The sequence below is a fragment of the Pangasianodon hypophthalmus genome, chromosome 3 (assembly GCF_027358585.1).
Source record: "Pangasianodon hypophthalmus isolate fPanHyp1 chromosome 3, fPanHyp1.pri, whole genome shotgun sequence".
Classification (NCBI taxonomy): domain Eukaryota; kingdom Metazoa; phylum Chordata; class Actinopteri; order Siluriformes; family Pangasiidae; genus Pangasianodon; species Pangasianodon hypophthalmus.
Genome location: NC_069712.1, coordinates 16,467,159 through 16,488,320, shown reverse-complemented (window position 1 = coordinate 16,488,320; position 21,162 = coordinate 16,467,159). Strand labels below are relative to the sequence as shown.

The following is a 21,162-nucleotide window of genomic DNA, read 5'->3' as shown; positions in this document are numbered from 1 at the left end:
AGAGGAACAGCAGGAATTAGTGCACTTCAGTATCTATAAATCTAACTTAATTCTCCCAGTTTCTGTTTTTATGACTGATATAGATATGTGTGTCATCATCTGTCAGTTGTCTCTCTATGAAGGGCACATGAACCAGTTCTGCATTGGTCACTGCCCTCTTGATAGCTTTAACAAAAAAATAAACCACAGTCATCAGAGGGGAAAAAAAACTGACATGATTCTGAATAGAAAGGGCCACTCCATTTGAGGCTAAATTGTGGAAGAAAGATTCAGATATTGTTAGGCTTTGCCATGGAGTTAAACCCCATGCTGCCCACTGTGTGGGCCCTTGTTGAAGTCTATACATGACTAACTCCTCTAATAGCCTCCTTCTTATATTAACACATGAAAGCTAAAGCTGCCATTGGGGCCCGATTTCTGTGATCGTTCAATTCCTGAAGATCCCTATATAAAGTCATGTGCATCTGTTATTATGCACTTCTACTCTGTTCATCTTTCCAAAAATTGATTGTTACAGGTCTTCTGAGACATTTGACTCAGATTTTGTTCTAAAACAGATTTATGTTTTGTTTGGTTGGGAGCACAATTAAAGGCATTAAATAACCCTTTTAACTTTGAGCAATCAGTGAAACTTTCAAGCACAACCATTTTGCAATCATTACTGCCATTTCACAGAAAGTATGTGAACTTTCTGTATTGTGAAAGGTCATCAGATACAGGAACCTTTTGTGAATGTGGCACGATTATCCAGAGGATGCTAATTGTGTCAAACAAACTACCCCAGGCTTTGACCACATGTTTGCAATATGGCAACAAGCTAAATAACCACATGCTAAATCACAAAATGTTAGTGACATTGTGCTGAGAAAGTGCAGCAGTCCTCGTTCTATTCGCTCCCTAGAGCTCCAGTTAAAGGAGATTCTCTGAAAGATTAGATATGAGTCATATATGGCTTAAAGCGAGTTAGGATAAATGCATTTAAATGGAATCAAATGGAATTAAATCAATTGTTTACATACAGGCACACTGGCATCATTTTATATCATTATAGTCTTAACATTTTTTAATCACCCTGTACACGTGTACACAGTCTAGCCTTGCATAATGACTAATTTTGACCAACATATGTTGATTATGTGCTAATGGATCCCCTGGGCCCCCACCCAGTGCTCCAACTTCCCAGTGCTCCAAAAGGACACACACACACACACGGCAGCAGACTGTATTCTTATATAATAATAAAGCACAGTCTAACACATAATGTATTTGAATTAGATTGCAGAAAGTTCAAGTGCTTGAACATTGAAATTAGGTAATGTGAGAGATGTCGGATATATTTGTCAAGTTGTGTAACTAGTAGGTTTGGTCAAAATGAATTTTACATTGTATGAGTGAGAATGTTTAGAAAGCATAAAGTGTTTTCTGAAGTGTTGCAGCCTTAACATATGTTGTAATTTCCCCTTGGCTCTACATCTCATTTGAAATCCAACTCAACATCCTTTAAACACTTCGTTACCTACTGAGTAATTCCAAACAGTTTTCACTGGGTAGTAACAACATTACCGCAATAATCTGCAAAAAAAAAAAAAAAAATACATTGATCTAAAAGCATGTAGAAAGCATACATTAATGGTGACTAAATTATATGTGTATCTAATACACAGGGTGTATTCCTGCCTTAATGCCCAGTGTTACCGGGAAAGCCTCTGGATCCACAATAGCCCTGACCAAGATAAAGCAGTTACTGAACGTGAGTGAATGAGTAAAATGACCATTTTTTTTCTCTCTTCATAACTTTTTTGTGCATTACACCCAAATATGTAAGGTCATGAAATACAAGTACCCACAGTCAGCAAACAATTTTATGTTGTTTATGAATGATCAGCCTAAAAGGCATGATACTTTCAATTTTATTTACTTTTTTACTCACCATTTATCAAGTGCCACTACATATGGACAATATTATAGTCTTGTAGTGTCATAATACACCACAGTATTGACCTTATTCAAAACTTTTGAAAACTATTATACGGATGATTTATTCAACAGTTCATGAGGATGTGGCATAAAGGGAGCCAAACAATGGCTAAAAATGATAACGCTATCCTCAGCTAAATGAGGCAGATCATGAATAGAAAGTTGCACTTTTCCCTATTCGTTTGTTGATTCGCCATAATATTACATCAGGATTAAGACTCATGACATCCTGAGGTTGGGTATCAACATTAAAATATAGTATAATGTAGACCATGGTGAGGTGTAAACTGTGGTATAAACTTGGTGGTATATGAAGGTGCTGGAATGCACCTCTGATCATGTGGAATTGTCTGACAGCATGTCTATCACTATATAATAAATGAAGATTTCAGACAGAATTCATAAATCCAAGATGATTTATTTTTAAAAATAACCAGTTTATAAATGAAATTAAACATGGGTACAGATACAAAATATGTAATAGAATAAGCTGCCATCTATAAAGTAATGTCCTTCACATTATTTGGGAGTTATGAGGGGAAAATAGACATATTATCAATGGCTTCAATCACATTTTGATGGTGGTAGCACCTTATTTTTTTAAAGTGATAGATAAACACACTCATCTCATTTGTTTACACCTTGCAGAAAGTGCCTTGGGCTAGGACTAGTGTTTATAGTTGTATTAACAAAAAAAAAAGCCCATTAAAGTTAGGATAGTAAAGTATTATTTGAATGTGCTCTCAACTGATTGCTACATTTTCGTTATCATTATGATTTAAGACACTCCCCAAAGCATTGTTATTTTGTTTCTCTCATTGTTTGTTTGGAAGCATTTTTGTCTAGCAAGTAAAATAACCCCTGTAATGGAGCAGGATTTACTGACTTCTTCCTTTACACATCCTGTATACATAACCGCTCAGTGTTGCTTCATTCAAGTGAAATTTGTCCTGAATTCAATGTTGCATAGTTCATGCTGTTCACTGACACTACAGAAATTTAGTGTTAATGCCCACTAAGTGAATTAATCAGCAAGTTATCAAGCTCAGTGGTTCAATTTCCTTGTATAAGCATGTGCATTTTCTCAATACGTATGTTCTTTGCCAGTATGGAAGAAACCAGGGGTACACATTGGTAATTAATCATTAGGGTCTGTTCAATTCTGACTTTTTTTCACATCACTGTATGAAATGGACTGTAACTGGTGGCCTAACCCCCACAACATTGCCTACAGACTTCCTCTCTAATGCTGATTGGGCATTATGTTTCCTGGCCTGTGTGCCTGCAGGCTGCCTGTGTAAAAGAGGCCTGGCTGCTTTAACGACTGCTTTAAATCGCTTGACAGGATCAAATTAGCAGTCATGTTACAGACAAATTTCATACACTATTTTCCTTGAGAGGTGTCTGGCAGACAGAAATATAGGTTAGTTTTATAGTGCACTTTTTAATAGTCAGAATCAATATTTTTTCTTTTTTGAATAGCTGTGTAAAACTGATTGTTGTAAGGGCTTGTTTTCCCAAAAGGAAAAGTAAATTTGTCTATTCTAACTTCTTTTTAACCATAGAAAAGTGGACTATTTGCTGTGGATGGTAATCCTCACAATAGATATCAGGACACAGTAAATAAAGTGCATTATTATACCATTATTGATAGTTATTAGGTATTTTAGTCCAGTAATTTGAAATGTCTGCCTCTACGTCTTTTTAACTAATCTCACGTGCGTATCAATATTCTAATCTACTTAGCAAGTTAGTAACATCTCTATTGAAGCTTGTTTCCCTGACATATGAGAAAATATTATATAGATTTATCTCATAATTGCAAGTTAATATTACACATTTGCAGCTTTTTATCTCACAGTCGAGAGATATCATGCACTTGAAACATTTTGTTCTGCAATTGAGAGTTTATATCACACAATTGAGACGTTTTATCCTGCAATTGCGAGTTAATATCTCACAGTTGTGAGCTGACTTCATGCTTCCGCTTATTAGGCTATCCCCCGACCCCTAACCAAGCCACACCAAACCACAGGCACGTTATCCTGTTCAGCCTAAGACATTCTCCTGGAGTGGCCAGAGATAAAAAGTTGCAATTACGTTTTGTGAATTATTTTCAAATTACGAGATGAAGAGTGCATGATATTAACTCACAACTGTGAGAAACATTGTGTGGCAGTTATGAGATAAAAAGTAGTTGCAATTGCTTTCACGCAACTTTCCTTTCTCATAGTTGCTATGGTGAGATAATAATTGCATAATATTAACTCACATTTGTGAGATAAAAGCTGCAATTGCATGATAAATCTGGGTGATATTTTCTTATACATGGTGGTAAAAAACTTCTGTACATTTGATATCTTCTGTATTTTTATATTGTGTGTAATTTTATGTGCATTTAATTAAATTATTCTGGTTAATTCTAAATAATTTGAGTTAATTCTGAATGATTCTGCTTGTACGTGAATCTGGTTTAAGTTTTATGCCTTCCACACACTGGCTGCTTAATTACGTTAGTTTGTGACTCCAGATGTTTCTTTGCTTACACAATGATAGAATTTAGAAAAAAGAGCATTCCTTTCCATTTTTTTCTCACAAGCTACTTCTGAGGGAGTATGTTCCCTGAAGGAATTCAGACTACTTAGGCTGATCTAAGGTCAAGGTTTTTTGGTTTACTTTTGTATAAAATAACACCCTGTTAGTCAGAGAACAAAAACACAAGCAACGTTTCACTTTTCGTGTATATATACATATAATATTACATTCACATGCAATATGCAGTGTTACAAATTTTTAAGATATGGGTTAATTAAATATGATTATTAAATGGGTGGAGAAAGTCAACTCCCTTCCTATTTGTTCTCCTGTCAGGTATGCTGCCATTGGGGCTCAGCTCTGCACCAGTGTGTGATTCCCACTTTACTTTTTCCTCTTGTATGGTATAGTATAAAGAACACTGTGAGTTTGCAGAATTTGGGATGTTTGCTCCGAAATCATCATACTACATTCAGTGCTACCTAACTCTGTAACAGACAGGCAAGGAGCAAACGCAACTCCAAAAATATCTCTTTACTGTTTAAAGTCGATATAAAAACATTGTATATACATCTCATACGTATAAAAAAACACACTCATACATATATAATTGCACATTGTGCTAACAAAGGAGGTGCCTATAGCGGCAGCAGAGGTGGTGATGAAGGTGTGGCAAATCATTGACAGGGAAGCAAGGTTTGCAGGTTAAGTGCTGGTTCAGCAAGCATGCCAGAGCAGTATACGGTACAGGTACATATCTGTGGTGGTGGCTCACAAACGGGCTTGCCATCCAGCTGCTTCCTTACTGGCCCTGTTGTTTGGCCTTCTTCATTCTGGAAAAAAAGACAAGGGAAAAATGCATTTAGTATGACAATGATATAGCATGTACATACATTTTCTTCACTGCACCCTACCAAAATGATGAAGACCTAAGTAAGCACTTTAGGTAGTGAGCAGCACCATGATATTAATAGCCATATGCTTATATTGAATGCTAAAGCAGTGTGACAATGAAGGGAAACAGGACCATTTCACAGTCTGCCAAACCCTGAACAGGGAAAGCACTTAGAACACGGAGCCAGTGATGTTGGCCATACCGTGCAGCAGACATGTCAATGGGTTTTACGGGCAGCTTGTGCTTGTAACTACATAGTTAGTAAAAGGTCTAGGCTTTCCCCATGAGACACCACCATGCCAGACAGTGATCTAACTATTACACCATTGACCCACAATTCAGATCAATAGCAAATCTAATAAATCTGAAAACTATAATACAAATGTGGTACATCTCATATATCTCGTATATCAGGAGTATGCCAACTTCAGTTTCCTTTATTTAAATCAGATGTACAACTTCCCCTCTCTCTGACTGAACACTGTTCCTGATTGCACAGTATGAGCTCATCAGCACCTAGCAGCTATTCAGAGGCACTTGTGTCCATTGTCCACTGAAAACTATGACTGTTTTGTTGTGCAGACTTGACTGTTCACACCTTTTATACAGTGTTCACATCAGATGTTATGCCCAGTGGACACTTTTCTATGTGTGATCTGTGGATGTAGTAGTTCGCACACATTATTTTACCTTGAAGTATCCCTGGCAAAGTATGATTAAAAATTGCCCGTGTTAGAAAAAATCAGGACTGACAGTGTAGTGTGCACTCAGCATTAGAGAAAGTCTAGGAATATTTAGTGCTGTACAGTAACTAAAACGAGGCCTCGTGGGACACGCAATAAAAATGTACGCCTTTTTAACTTTCATGATGTCTTAATTTAGCTTCTTCGGGTGTTTACTGACCAAACAGCATTATGCAAACCATATGTTTGAAAAACATTATTTCTGATATCATTTTAATAGTAGCCTTTCACATAAATATTGCATAAAACTGCAGCACAACACTATACTTCAATTTTTATTTACATATTACATTACATATTACATTACAGTATGTCATAATAAGCTAAATATCAATTATATATAACTCCATGTGGTTTAAGGTAAGTATACACTAATTTCAGCAGGCAGTTATCATGGCGCTAATTGGTGGTTTAGAACGTCATCCAACTTTCTAATCTTTCACTGCTTGCTGGCTGTGCTCATATTGTAGTTCCCAGAAAACCTATAAAACCTAAATTTGGACACAAAGCATGTCCTGTCTGATAAACAATATCTGGGGTAAGTGAAAAATCTGTATAAATTTGGATTTTCCTTGAACCAGGCCAAGGCATGAGAGAATGGTTTGCATTAGGACTGTAGACAGGGCCTGGTAAGCATTAAAATTATGTTCAGCAACCAAAGGTATACATATTTCACAGCTGCTTTTGAAGTATGAAGCCAGAGTTCATGACTAAAAAGCACATGGACAAGGACATTTTTGGTAATGTGAGAAACAGGAAAGCAGAAATACCACTGTATCTTCAGTTACCTGTTTTAATGTGAATACTATGCATACCTTCTATTTAGGAAAGACTGAAGGGGTGTTTATAGATCTGGTTGATCACATGTAAACATGTGGACCATGCTTGCTAAGTCTGATTGGCAATATGTTAAAAGATATGTGAAAACAGCAGTATTTCAGTTTGTTTCTCACAGTTCTTCCATTCTCTGCTCATGCAAATGATTTTCTACTTACTTTTCAAGGGCTTTCTCAAGGTACTGCTGTAGCCATTTTGTCTCAGGATTGAGGCACACCTCTTTATTGTTCTTCAGTTTGGCACTGTGGGGGAAAAGAACAGAAAATAATTAAATTATACTTCTTCAATAATACATATTCATCTGTACCACTCATCCATGTAATTATTACATGTCTTTTAAAGCATTAAAGCACTTGGTCCATTGTAAAGAAGGTTTGAATGCAGCACAATAGATATGCCATAGTCAGCACTAGCTATACAAAGGCACACATGAACAAGGGCTGAAGCAGCTGAAAAGCTCAGTGGCGCTCACTGAAGCAGTTACTTTTCTCTTCTAGTAAGTGATATACCGTGGCAGGCTTTTATTGTCTGTTATTGTTTTTCTTTGTCTCCTTTCCAAATCCACTTTCCCATCTTGGCAGATTGTCTTACAGATTGTTATCATCCTTCAAGACTTCAGCAAGGACTGCTAAAGCTTTGTCAGATTCATATGTGTTCTAGTAAGCAAGAGCAAAGTTATGAATCTTTATCTCTATGAATCAAGAGCAAATGAACTACCAAACTGTGTATCTATATTTAGTAAGCTATTTGAAATTCCTTTAATGGTTTACCTATTTTATTGGATGTAATGGGCACTTATGAACAATAAGATAAGATAATTAGGCTTCAATCTACAACCAAATTAACCACTGGGATCTAGGTTCATAAGATATATAGGATTAAGGTTAATATCTTATTATAAATCGTTACCAATGATAATCAAACATCCCACTTAACCACATGCATTAAGTCTAAAACCTCCACTGAAGTTCACACATTCAGGCAGAAGCATTTCTAACTCCTTGAGGAGATCCAGACTTACATTTCTGCCTCTCGTAATCACATTTTAACTCTCAGTTTTTACTGATAAGTTACAGAATAATAGGGATTAAGATGAATGACTAATAAATAAGAGCTGTGATTTAAGGCACATCTCCCCTATAAACTCTCACCAGACACAATATTCTTATTTATTCAGTTACATTAATATGAATTAAAAATCACTTACATGATAACTCCCAGACTTCCTGCCTTAGTTTAATTCTCTTATCTTAATTCTCTTATATTGTGTCATACTGATGTATCATCATGCTGTGTACTCTTAACCAAAGATATAGATATCTTTGCTGAGCTTTTCTAATGTTATAAGAGTGCATCATAGCCTGGTACTTGCCTGTCTGTCTAGATTTTGCTTAGCAGGAGTTATGCGTGTCAGGTCTCTGGACAGCAGGTAGTAATTGCTTCACAGCAAGTGAAGGCCAACAAAAAACTGTGGCATATAATGTTACCAGTTTCACTCATCAAGACAGTTTTATGGTATGGAGAATCCCTGAGCTTTGAGTACTGCTTCTGATCTGTCCTCTGGGGATATATCGATAAGCCCTGTGTCAGTTTCATAGGTCTGTATGTCTGTCCATGTATGCCATGTGTGCACAGCTGTTTTTTTATCCTTGCACTGCTGACTTGGTTTAAATGCTATAGAGTTTTGTTGAAGTTGTGGATTGGAGAAATGTCATAATATATTACAGTTGCATTTTACAGTGTTGCCTCCAAAGAATGTGGTTAATTCCTAAACGTTTTATTTGAGCACTGGTTAAGGTGAGTTTTAGGCGACTGGTTGGTAATTGCTGGATGTTTTTAAGCGTTTCTTGTCAACTTAGATGGAAACATAAAAGATTATGGAAGACTTTAATCAGCATGCAAGGATATGACATGTGAGAAGGATTTTCAGGCACAATGGGTGAGAAAGTCCTTCAAGTGGAACCCTGTGACATCTTCCTGTATGAAACAAAACTACATCGAAGTCTCGAAGCCCACCCCCCCCCCCCCCCCTATAGCATTTCCTCTGCATGTGTGTAATTGTGAGAGTGTGACCCACAGCATAATGCCAGACAGGGGAAGCCTATTCCATCTCCATTCACTGCTCCTTCAGCAGCAGGAGATTGATGGTGTGAAATGGGTCAAGGGGTTCCGTAAGACACCCCCCAAGAAGCAGTGCTGCATCAGGATCAGTGAGTGTGTGAGAAAGACACTGCAGTTGATACTCACATGACTTGGAAAGAACAGTTGGGTGTGTGGACGAACTTCAGCTCACGGATGTTCCTCTGGGGGACCATGGTGACTGTAGAACGGCACCAACACCTCTCGACCAGGCTGATAGGCTTGGCTGTACAGGGTTAAATAGAAAAATAAAGATGTATTTAAAAACCCGCCTTTATATTCACTGTATATAGTACCAACCAAGGCTAAAAACAGAAAACACAGCTTGAACAGAACCAATATTTCAACAGCTGCATCATAACGTTCCTAAGGCAGTTAAATCCATTCCCGATTTATTAGATCATGAAACATATGTGAAATGCTGCCACTTTGAATTTGGATGATCCCAAGTAATCAAAACAGAATTTAAAAATATACAAAATAATTTAAACTATAAAAAGCACAAATAAATTGCAATATTCTGATGTTAGTGTTAGTTGGTGCACAACACTGTTTCCTTCTTCTAAGGTAACCTAACATTTGTAGCAGAGGAATATTTTTAACACAGTCAGGTGTTTACAAAATTTCTATAGAAAATCCATCTATAAATTTTGCACAAATTACATTACATAATATAATGTGGCCACCTCTTACTCACTGATAACTCATTGATAACTGTTGAATATTTCAAATGTACGTTTCTTTGTGAAGATTATACTACTACTAATACAAATGATTAGCCTCCTTTTTCATTTTTGTTTCTACAATATTCTGTTTCTGTTTCTGTTTTTTTTTTGTTCCTCAGTCATGTTTGGAGACCTGCAACACTAATTACTGAGGTTTACAGAGGTATTTGGCCTTTTGCTTTTAAGTGTGATCCAAAACAGATGTGCTCAATCACAGAAACTCATAATGATGTTTAAAAATGTTCACTGCAGAGAGTTAGGTTGAATAATTAAAAATATCATATTGCACCTTTCCAGCAGGCTTATCATAATTAATTATGCAAGGTAAAACTTCTTAAACTCCTAAATCGTTAATTCCTGTCATTAAAAGTTCTACACAGCAGTGAAGACAGGAATTCACAGACAGGAATTAACGATTTAGGAATGATCTTAATGTTATAAAAAAGCAACTTCATTAGGAAGTCAATAAATAAATTGCTGGCAAGCAGATTTTGAATGGTTTGTGCAGGCGCTCTGACTTTGGATTTGATGTGTATATGTTTATTGTCCAATCCACATGTTCTGGTAATGGATTTTGCACAAATAGGAAAATGTGTGATTGAACAATGAAACAGAGGGAAAAACTGTGACAGGTTAAAATAATTACAATTACAACAATTTCCCACAGTGCAGTAGAAAAGGGCATAACTGTTATGTCAGCATTGAAAGTGTTGATTCAGCACAGGGTTTTTTTTGGCAATATTTCGCTCACATTCATGCTGACTGGATAAAAAAACACAACTTTATTGATCCCGAGAGGAAAGTTGGTTCCCCAGCCGCAAACGTGCATGCATAATAAACAATGCGCACATAATACACAAACACACAATTACATTTAATATACACACAGGCATGGCGCAATGTGTCAGTGGAGAGCATGGACAGTGGAAAGCTCGGATTACGCGCGAAGACATCACACACATCCAAACTCCTAGCACTATATGAACCCTTAGGGTGTTGAATTAACTCTTGCAGTGTTCGTTTGTCCTTATACAAACACTAGGTGTGAAGTGAACACTGGAATTTCTTTCTTTTTTTTTTTTTTTCATGGCTACGTGCATGAGCAGCGCTGCAAGGCGCACGTAGCCTAAACGGACATTACCCACTCCCACAGATGCTCAGGGGTGACAAGTACCTGCACTGAATCGAGATCCGACCATTTTCGACCACTTTAAAATATGCAAACGCCATGCCAGGTAATCTAACAGCATTGTTATGCTAAAGAGGGATGGATAGAGCCCCTGCGCTTTTGTTTCACTGAAGTGCAGACTGGCGCTATCTCTCACTTTGTCCCTCTCTGCTGTTTTTGTGCTGGTCCCTCATTTGTGGGTAATTAAAGGAAAACAAAGTTAGTGACAAATACACACATTAATCAGCCGCATGTTGCATGTCAGGCTGTGCCTCAGCACGCTGGATGAGTTGGAAGATGATGCGGAATGATTTATGTACAAATTAGTTGCACTGAACTTGGGAAGTTTTCTGAGTCAGATGACAAGTAAGAGTGAAAACGGTAGTTGGTGCATATACTGATAGAAAGGACAAGCTGGATTTGATGGGTAAGATGGATAATAGCATGTTTACATTTAAAATCATTATAGTCGCAACAAAAAAAGGGTAAAAACTGACACCTTTCCAAATTTTGCGTTTTATTCACTACAATTACGCAAATCAGCAGCCAGCAAATGAAATTCAGCGACATTGGGGTGATTTTATTTTTATGGCAAAGTATCCTTATAAATAAGCATTTGCACATGAATTCCTATAAATAAGTATAAGTAACTTACCGTCTGAAACAGATCCATAGATAGTCACCGTTACCAGAACTGCCACTAAGATCACTCTCACATCCATGTTGCGTGTGAAGAAGAGAACCGCACTGCAGAATCCCGCACTGAGGAGAGCAGCGACCGCGTGCGCGTGTTAAACTCACCCATAGCCCCTCTACACCCCTATCCTGCCCCTTTACACCGACAGAGTGGGCGTTCACTCTGTGATTTACCGCCTCCTGGCATCCCATACACTATTAAACATTTTGGCTTTGCTTATTGCTGTTGGCTTTGCTTACTTATTCTCAACCTTGGCGTTAGATTTTATTCTCATTTTATGTCCTGCTGTGCGCCTCTGACTGTAAACCAGATCCCAGCCTCTTTCAGTGCATTCTTCATCATTTAAATTCTTCCCATCACAATGATTATCTATTACATGTTCAATTTGTACTTATGCACATGAAATGCCAAACAGCTTTGCATCCTTTACAGGAATAAATAAAGCAGGAAAGCAGTTTTTCCCCCCACCTTTAGTCTGTACATCAAGTAAGATTTGTCACTTAATGTTGTGCCTTCCTAAAGCTCTCTTAACTTGCTGTGGTAAACCATGTCAGTGTACAAACATGTTTTTGCAAACGCAAGTGTGAAGGAAGACCTGTGGTTTCTTTTAAAAAATAACAATTAGATTTTCACTGGGCTAGAACTTTCCATTAAGTTATCCAGCCTAATCTGTGATGAGGTGGACTGGGGCAGTATGGGCATTAGGATGTGCTGCATAACAGGACGCAGATGTGAGCTCGGTTTCCAGGAGTATGATTCGAGCGTGCCAAGTCACTCACCTAAAATAAAGCCGAAGAGAAGAAAAGAGACCAGAGCAACACAACAGTGCAATGCTCACAGAAAAGCCAGCATTTCATGCAGATCAGTCATTACTCAAGCTTCTCAGAGTCCTTGCATGAATTACCAGCTTTTCGAGGTTGATGAGGCGAACACAGTGCCATTTTTTCAGCCAAATCCGTCCAAAATCCAAAGTGGACCATTGTTCTGATTACAGTTTGATCTATATGCACCTTAATTAGTCATTCAGAGTTTGTATTTGATTGACCATTTTCATTGAAATTTGTAAATGTCTGTCTGTAAATGTTTTTGCCTCTCCTTCATTTGTATGTGCTGACGGTTTACCTTCACTTCACTGCCTTTAAAGTACTTTGAGTTATTAGCTTTGCTCTCTTCAAAAGCCAGGCGCTGAATGCAGATGTCGTTTTACAAGGTGGCACTAGTGGGAGAGTTCACACCCGCTCTGAGATTCTGCAGACCCGTTCCCACTTGGCCCTGGCTAACGAGAGTGAGCAGCAATGGGAAGAGAATGAGTAGAGGAGGCAGAACTGTGGGTGAAAAGCACTAAGAGTAATTCATTGTATTCTTATTATTAAAGAAGTGTGACAGAGTGAGAGACGAGGCTCAATGTTCTGGTGCTGCACAGTGTGTGCATTCTCTTGTCTCTTGTCTCTTGTCTGTGAATTCTCTTGTCTGTGAATTAATCCTGAAGGCTTGCAGATCAGCAGCTCTGATGGTTAAAGCCCAGCCATATGCTGACCCAGACAAAACAAACTGTCTATTATCACACCAGAGCACACCATAAACCTACTAGAAAAGATTTTCTTTCGTCGTTTTCCAATTGATTTTTTTTTCTTTTTGTTTCTTTGCCAAATAATGTTATTCTTGTGCAGTGTGGTTTTCATGTATCCTATGTAAAACAACCCCAAGCATGTCTAACCATGTCTAATAAACACCACGGATTACGCAGCCCAATCTTTCATCTATGTATTTTTTTTTCTGAAATATAAGAATGCAGCAGATTTGCTGTGATAACCAGGCAGCCACCCTAATGAGTAGTTTGATGGAGATGATGAAAAGTCATAACTCTTGTGATTTTTTTTTTCTTATATGGTCGCTAATGTATGCTTGCACGTGCTTTCAAAAACAGCCCCCTCATTTGTTATCCAAACATAACTTTGAAAGCTAATACACATATTAAACAGGCCCAGTCTGCAACCACTGCTTTATTTTCAAATAGCAAATTCCTTTACTCTTTACATAGCATCAAGCAGCCCAGTGTTTTAATGTTAGAGATTTGCTTTGTGATTCAAATAAGCTGAGTTTACTTTGTAGAGGGGCAGTTAGCTGTAACATAATGCGGAGATGGAAACCATTTAAAATGGACAATACACTGGATCAAGTAACTGTATAAAGTTTTGGTTTATGGTTTAGTCTTTCAATGGCATGACATAACAACATTTTTTTTTCCTTTCAAAGTCTCTTAGATCAGCAATGCATTTCAAGTGACGTTTGAAGAAACATCATTATGGTAATGTGGTATTTATCAGGAATTTCTGGATTAAAGCTCATTAACTATTCTGGCTATCATCTACTTGTAATGAGGGAAATGCCATTTACAGTGAAGTGTGAGGTCAGTCTTTGAGTACCCCCATCCCTGTAAGTCGTGCATATGAAGGTGAGTCTTGCTGAGCAACACTCCTGAGATAAGTAAACACACGGCCAAAGGGAGTGTCGGAGATGAAGGTGTTATCAGTGACGCTGACATGGCCTTCTGGGATTTTGCTGAGTCCCGCTGACTCCAAGCCCCCTGAGATCCTGCAGAGTGATGGAACTCCTCTCAGACCGCAGCGCAGCAAGCTCAGGCTCCTTCGAAATAAAACACTCACCCCCCCAGTGCCCACAGTGAGGACCTGACAAAGAGTTTATATTATACCCTTCCTGTTTGCAATAAAAACTGAGATAATGAAATGCATGTCACTCTCCAATCAGTGCATTCAAAATATGAAAAATCAACTTCCCACACACTGCTTCAAAACTAGACACATGTGTCTAGCTAAAAAAACATTAATATATATTCTGGAATAAATTGCAGTGCAAGTCAATTAAGAACAGGCAGAGCGAAAGGTCTTTCTCCAGTCAGTGAAAGCTTTTTATAGTGAAGTTTTTGCAGAATGATTGGCAATTTCATTAGTTGCCAATGATGTTAGATTCTTAAAAAAAACTACTGAGACAGTCTGTCTTGTAATGCAGGGTTGCCACAAAGTTTGCCAGAAAGGTTCACATGACATGGTGAGTGGCCACATATGAAGATCTCAGGACAAAAAGAAATTAACATGAGCTCATTTACAGTCTTTATTCATTCATCTTTAATAACTGCCTGGTCAGGGTCATGGTGGTTGGCTACTAGTTTGTTATTTTGTGAAATAGAGCTAACTAAATTTGTAAGGAAAAAGGCACAGGTGGGTACAAACAAAAGTAACAACTGTGTGAATGAGATTTAAAAAAAAAAAAAAAAAAAAAGCGGCCCCCGAGCATCTATGGCCTAAACATTCCAGTTTAGACCACACGCAGTACGGATTTAAATACGAATATATGGTAGACACAGATATTTGGAGGACTAAACAAATTTAGATACAAATAGTGGCATTGCATTACACAGCTTATTTAAAATGGTTGGAGGAAATTTTTCTAATTTACTCAATATATCTATATCTATCACATGGATCAGTTTAAGTTTCAAGAATTGTTGTATGAATGTCATCCCCCCTTAAATATATTTACATCTTGGCCCTTCCACTGGCAGAAATTACCAGATATTTTTAGGAGATGGAATGCGAATGTGGCCGCTTTAGTATGGATTGGATTTTCATAGCGAAACAGGAGGCTAAATGCGGGATCTGCCTCTTAATAGGTTCCCTACAGGAAGCCTTGGTGCTGTTTGTCCTGTACACTTTGCGCTGTAATCATCGACCGCCTCTCTGACTGAGATGGAAATGAGGGTCCGGCTGCAGTTAAGCTCTGACGAGGGTGCTCAGTGGGGGCAGGGGTGCTGATGGCCGAAAGTTGAGAGGCGGGCATGTTCACCCAGTGGACAAGATCTAACATGCATGCCACAGGGTTCAATATTACTGGGTTTAATTTTGATTATGAGTGCAAAGGAAGTAATATATCATTGTGATGTGTGAAAACATGCACATATGTTTATTTTTAGTGTGTTGTTCCCTTCTTAATTGTACCCCCGTTGCCTCCCTTAATCATTTTTCTTTTCTTAGATTTTTCTAATGATTATTGACCGGTTTGCGTGATTTTTCTTATGCCTCCCAGATTCTTCTTGTGGCCTTGTGCAGCTGTTGAGAAATTGTGTTGGATTGTGTGCATGACAACTGCTATTGCTCTTTGTCCAAATGGGGAACCCTTTTTTTTTTTTTGTCTTGTCAATGGCTCCATGGCAACTACAGTTTGACTGTGATGATTCTTGGGGGAGTGGAATCAATTGAACCAGAGATCAAGAGCAAACTGAAAGAACTAAAAGCACCACACATATTTACTTATCTCACAGCCCGAGAAGAGGCCATGTTTGTGCAGCCAATCCTCTGCAGAAAATCACATGCATGAGAGAATGGCTGCATCACTTTGCCAGAAGGCATCATATGTGACACAGATCAAAGTGGGCTTTGATTACTAGGACAAATAAAACACTTTCTTTCCACCTTAACAGCCCTAATAACTTTCATGTCTTAGACTGAGCTCACCCTCAGTCCCATTTTTGTAAGTAAGTGTGCATCTTGTAAGTAAGTGTGCATCTACTGGAACATCACCAGTCAGAAATGTGACTGTTTAGATAAGGTGGGTCTTGGCTCTGACTTGAAAATGAAAATAAGTGAGTCATATGGGGGAAAATCATGTGAACATAAATGAGTTATGAAAAATCACATGAAAAAGATTAATCATGTAAAAAGAAACCATGGGAAATACATTTGAAAAGTTAACGTGAAAATAAATGAACCACGTGGAGAAAAATCACGTGAAAAATCACTTGGAAAAATATATCAGGTAAAAAAATCAAATGTGAAAATAAAAACACATACACTACATTTGAAAAATGTATGAAACATGATAGTGTCTAAAAACCGTGTGTATATTTTTTTCGTGAATCATGCAATTATTCATGTGTGACATTTCTGTAAGATTTCAGAAGTGCTGTCTCACACCACCTTGAAGGGATTAAATACAAAGTAGAGAGTCCATATGTTCAGGCTGGAATGTCATTGGATCGTGTATTATGTTGTGGTCACCATGAATGGCAGATGATGTGAGAGCCTGACTGAGTTACTAAGTTACTCTGTGTGAAAATGTTTCTGTCATGTGGGAGACGGCGCAGTTCCCCGAAAGGGTAAGGACTCTTTCTTTTGCTTTGTTCTTATTTTTAATGGTAAATATAAAGAGGTATTTTGTCTCAGCTGAGGTCTGACTCAGTAACGAATATTTCCTGGTTTCTTCTGTTTCATATATCAGATGTTAGAAAAGATGTTGAGGTCATGGATGGGTTAAATGCAGAGCACAAATTCCGAGTATGGGTCACCATACTTGGCCACAAGTCACGTCACGTCACTTCACTTCATAAACTACACATCAACCAGATCTCCAGAATTTCTGGGTAAACGTGGTTTCATGATCATATAAGGTTAAGTTTTACTGATTTAAGTTTAATTCATTTTTAAAGCCACTGAAACACACCAAATGGGATCCCTTGGGACATCACAGAGAATTGCAAATGAATGTGTGAAGAATGTTATCTAATCTCATATCTTTGTCAGATAAGAAGGTGAAGTAAGACAAGTTCTGTTATTTTCGTGTATAGATTGTCAGTGTTGAGTGTGTAACACTATTTAGTGTCTACACTATATTATTTTTATTCATTATTAAATTATTGAATTTAAAAAAAAAAGGTTATTCGAATACATAATTGACTTACTTCATAGCAAATAACTGGATTTCCCTAAGCACTAATTTAATTCCCTAAATTACTCTGAGGTTATGCAACCTATTTTGGCATGACAATTTGGAACCTGTTATCAGCATTCTGTCTTAACAAGACTATTCATGGTACATGCAAAAAAAGAAACATCCTGTTCTTCTATGTCAGTAACTGTTCTTTTTAAGCATTTCATATTCTGATCGCTTTCTCTGAGGCATTTCAGTGACGTTCAAAATAACGTCAGAGTGGTCTGCCTCCTGTTAATACAGCAACTAAGTAAGAAGTGTTAGTCTTGTGCATTGCGCAACAGGCATAGAGACATGTACTGTATATAATGCCAGCACCAGACATTTTGGACCCAGTGCCAACTGTAGTTACATAACCTCCTGCATTAGCAGTTTATAGTAGAACACACAAGAAGCTGATTATTCTGGAATACAATGTTTACCAGACATGAATGAATTCCTAACTCTGTTTTGTATGAATTTATTTATCTAAACTTGTGAATACTGGCCTGTTGCTAATCTATCATTTCATTCTGAGTGCTGTGTGGCAGTGTTTCAAAGCTTTGGTGGAAAGAACAGTGGGAGGTTTGATATAGTAGACCTGTTATTCTTCTGAGGATTTGTTACACTTCTCTGGAAGACACTGATGTCTTTCACTCTTCTTCATATACATTAACCCAGAGGAGAGAAGAAAGATTTATAGTTCGCCATAATCGTTCACAAGTGTTACACCACACTCAAATATATGTCTTACTTATAAAGCCGCGCTTTTGGAAAGGACTGTAATATAAACCTTGACTTCACTATGCAAATTGATTATAACCTACTCAGATTTATTCGCCCTGCTTACGCACTTAAGGATATTTTTAGTGATCGCTAGGCTGAAAAAAAAAAGTATACGCAAAGTATATGCTCCATATGAACGATGTTTAGTGGAGCACATGACACAGCTTGGCGCTGTGGTTCAGTAGCATCTGAATGGTTGTACACATAATAAGAGGGAAGTCTTCTGGGCTCAGATAAAGGCCCACATGTAAGGTTCACCCTGGGGAGAGGGCGGCGCTGAAGTATCAGACCCAGCGGGGATGACTGCTGCTGGCTTATTGTGGATCTGAAGTGGTGAGAACTGCGCCTTTGTGCTTCTTCCTTTACCTCCTTTGGTGCTACACAAGCTTTTCCTACATGGGCTACCAGATGGGCTAATCAACAGATGGTATAGCACTGCACTGATGGAGGAAAAGGGTTCTTTCATGGTTGAGGCAGTGAAAGCACAAGACAATGCACAGTTGCACAAGGTCTCGACTTCAGTAACGCATGGGGGGATTAGAATGACTGGACTTCTTATTGAGTGCAGACAACAAGTAAAAGCTACATCTAGAAATAGAATGGTGTTGGTTGCTGAATCCAGGAATCCAACAGTTAAAAATGATTACTGTGTGTAGATTACTTATTATTATAGATTACTGTGTATAATTTTATGCTGCTTCAAGAAAAATTCCCAATTCTCACAGACGTTATACTTTCAGTTTTATAACAACTCATTCTACAAAAGAGCTGGAGTGCTAATCCGCTTTCCTTTCTGACTTTCTTCTGAAATCATAGGTCAGTAACCTCTGTTGTGAAATAAGAATTCCTGGAAATTCAGAAAGACCTGAGAGGTCCTGGTGGTTGCTGGGAAAAGGACTTCACAATTAGCTCTCATGTCTCAGCATAAAACACAGAGTAATTCATGAACACTTACAGCAAAGATACACAAACTTGAATAATCACATGGGGAATTTACACAACTTTACACGTCATTTATGCAACTTCACACGTTATGTTTTACACATTTTTCACATGTAGTGTTTTACAAATGTTTTACACATTTTTCACATTTTTTTAGGCATGATTCATTTATTTTTCACGTGTGATTTCTATACATGGACATGCTTCACTTATTTTCACAAGTGATTTTTGCCATGATTCATTTATTTTCACGTCATTTTTTTTACACAGTTCCTTTAATTTCACGTTTTAATTTTTCACATGTAGGACGTGTGGTTTGGTTTATCAGATTATTTGCATGTCACTTATTTTACATGTGCAATTTCAGGGCACAGCATTTTGAAATTCATTTTTACACATTTTCACATGACCGTACAGTCATGTGAAAATGTATGTAATTTTTCCACAAAGGATGTCTGTGAAGTAGTAGCTAAAAATACATTTTCTAGTCAAATAAACTCTATTTTGACTGCAGGTCAAGCTATGTGTAATTGAATGCTGTTTTTCTGTGTGCATGTGTGTACCCTGTCAACTGATAATGATAAGCTCATTTCCTATAGGCTTTGATGTATTTGTTGCTCAAATCAAAGAAATTGAGTGTTGACATAAACAGTGCTTACATTGATGTGATGACGACATGCTAAGTGTAGACTGATCTGTTGACAGTAGCAGTCAACATGGTATAGAAGCTTTGTGTTGTGAGTGCCTTTTTTGAGCGTAAAACAGGACTAAATGATCGCTTGAACAAATCAGTCAGTAGTATCAGTCCCTAAAGGCCTACCGAAAACACTGGCCAGCTCATTGCAGTGGATGTCAGTCAGCTCCAGTCATTAAGTGGAGTATCCTGCTGTAAGAGAGCAACGTCCTCCTTCCCTTCCTGAGGCCTTGAACAGTGAGAATGATATCAACAATCCAACACCACAGAGGTAATGCTAAATAAATGTTAATCTTATTAACAAATTAAACATATAGAGAGTTCAGCGAAGTTCAGTTCTGACTCATTCATTTGTCATATTCAGTTCTCAGCAGTGATAGGCTCGAGAGAGAAGGTGGGATTCTTGTGGGCTGTGATCATTCTCTTTTCCACGCAAAAAAGAGAAACAGTGGTCAGACAAGAAACACAAACATTTTGCTTCTGAGGCATAAACAGTTTAACTGTTCAGACAATGTTCAAACTTTAGTTTAGTTGCAGAAATTTAAAACCCGAACCACAACAGACCACCTCAGGCATAAAATCAGACCACAGCATTCCTCCTCCTAACACTAACCATTAACTCTTTCGGATTGGGATTACTGTGGACAGTACCAGTACAAGTTTGGTTTAGTCAGATTGCAGGAAAGCTTGTGGAAAGTTATTCACTGAGCTCTGACAGGGAAGGCAACCAAGCATGGCCAGGTTAAGTATGGCACACATGTCGCAAAATGGTAACCAGCAGTTAAGTGGCTTTCCTCATGCCTTCCTGAATCACAAGGAGCACAAAACAAACCTGACTATTTAATTCTCCTTATCCAAGGCAAAAAAAATCACAAGCAGCTGTCGCTTAGAGCCATTTGACTCACAAGTTTGAGTTGCTTCCTGCTTAAAATGTGTAATACTCTTATATGCTTTAATCAGTAAGTGGGCTCCCTCCTCTGGCACAACTTTAGAGGAAATGTGTCTTTTATCCTTTTTCTTTCTTTTTACTGTAGATAATTATGATCAGGCAAAGGAAATCAGAGCCTGGTAATTTAGAGGAAGCCAAACACTGATTTTATCTTAATGGTTATCAGTATAAATCAATTTTTACCAATGCCTTAAAAGACATTGTTAAACATTTCTTTTCATTATTTGCTTTTGCTTTTACAGTTTCTTATGTTGCTTTATTGGCTGGTTTTATTACAGCACACTGTTTCATTTATACTTGCTTTATCAGTTT

General features: G+C 37.8%; 1 protein-coding gene and 2 long non-coding RNA genes across 3 annotated transcripts in view; 2 read left to right on the top strand and 1 right to left on the bottom strand.

Annotated features, from left to right (window-relative positions):
* The window catches only part of LOC128318026 (uncharacterized), a 30,454-nt gene extending 27,725 nt beyond the window's left edge, over nt 1–2,729 (top strand). Inside the window, exon 2 of the long non-coding RNA XR_008301462.1 lies at nt 1,665–2,729. This is a non-coding gene — a long non-coding RNA (uncharacterized LOC128318026). The remainder of the gene's footprint in view (nt 1–1,664) is intronic.
* cxcl12a (chemokine (C-X-C motif) ligand 12a (stromal cell-derived factor 1)) lies at nt 2,376–11,852 on the bottom strand. The gene is made up of 4 exons (XM_026934386.3): nt 11,675–11,852; nt 9,235–9,352; nt 7,146–7,229; nt 2,376–5,345 (listed from the first exon to the last, which is right to left on the bottom strand). Exons 1-4 carry the CDS (start codon nt 11,739–11,741, stop codon nt 5,315–5,317), a joined length of 300 nt encoding a protein of 99 aa, XP_026790187.1. The 5' UTR covers nt 11,742–11,852; the 3' UTR covers nt 2,376–5,314.
* LOC128318025 (uncharacterized) lies at nt 10,747–13,468 on the top strand. Its single transcript, XR_008301461.1, has 2 exons — nt 10,747–11,446; nt 12,895–13,468. It is a non-coding gene; the product is annotated as an uncharacterized LOC128318025 (long non-coding RNA).
* Nucleotides 13,469–21,162: the final 7,694 nt, after the last annotated feature.

Coding starts and splice junctions, on each gene's coding strand:
- cxcl12a (XM_026934386.3), bottom strand. CDS start 11,741: ATGGATGTGAGAGTGATCTTAGTGGCAGTTCTGGTAACGGTGACTATC. Junction 9,353..11,674: donor CTATGGATCTGTTTCAGACG/GTAAGTTACTTA, acceptor AACCCTGTACAG/CCAAGCCTATCAGCCTGGTC. Junction 5,346..7,145: donor CTTGAGAAAGCCCTTGAAAA/GTAAGTAGAAAA, acceptor CTTTTTTTCCAG/AATGAAGAAGGCCAAACAAC.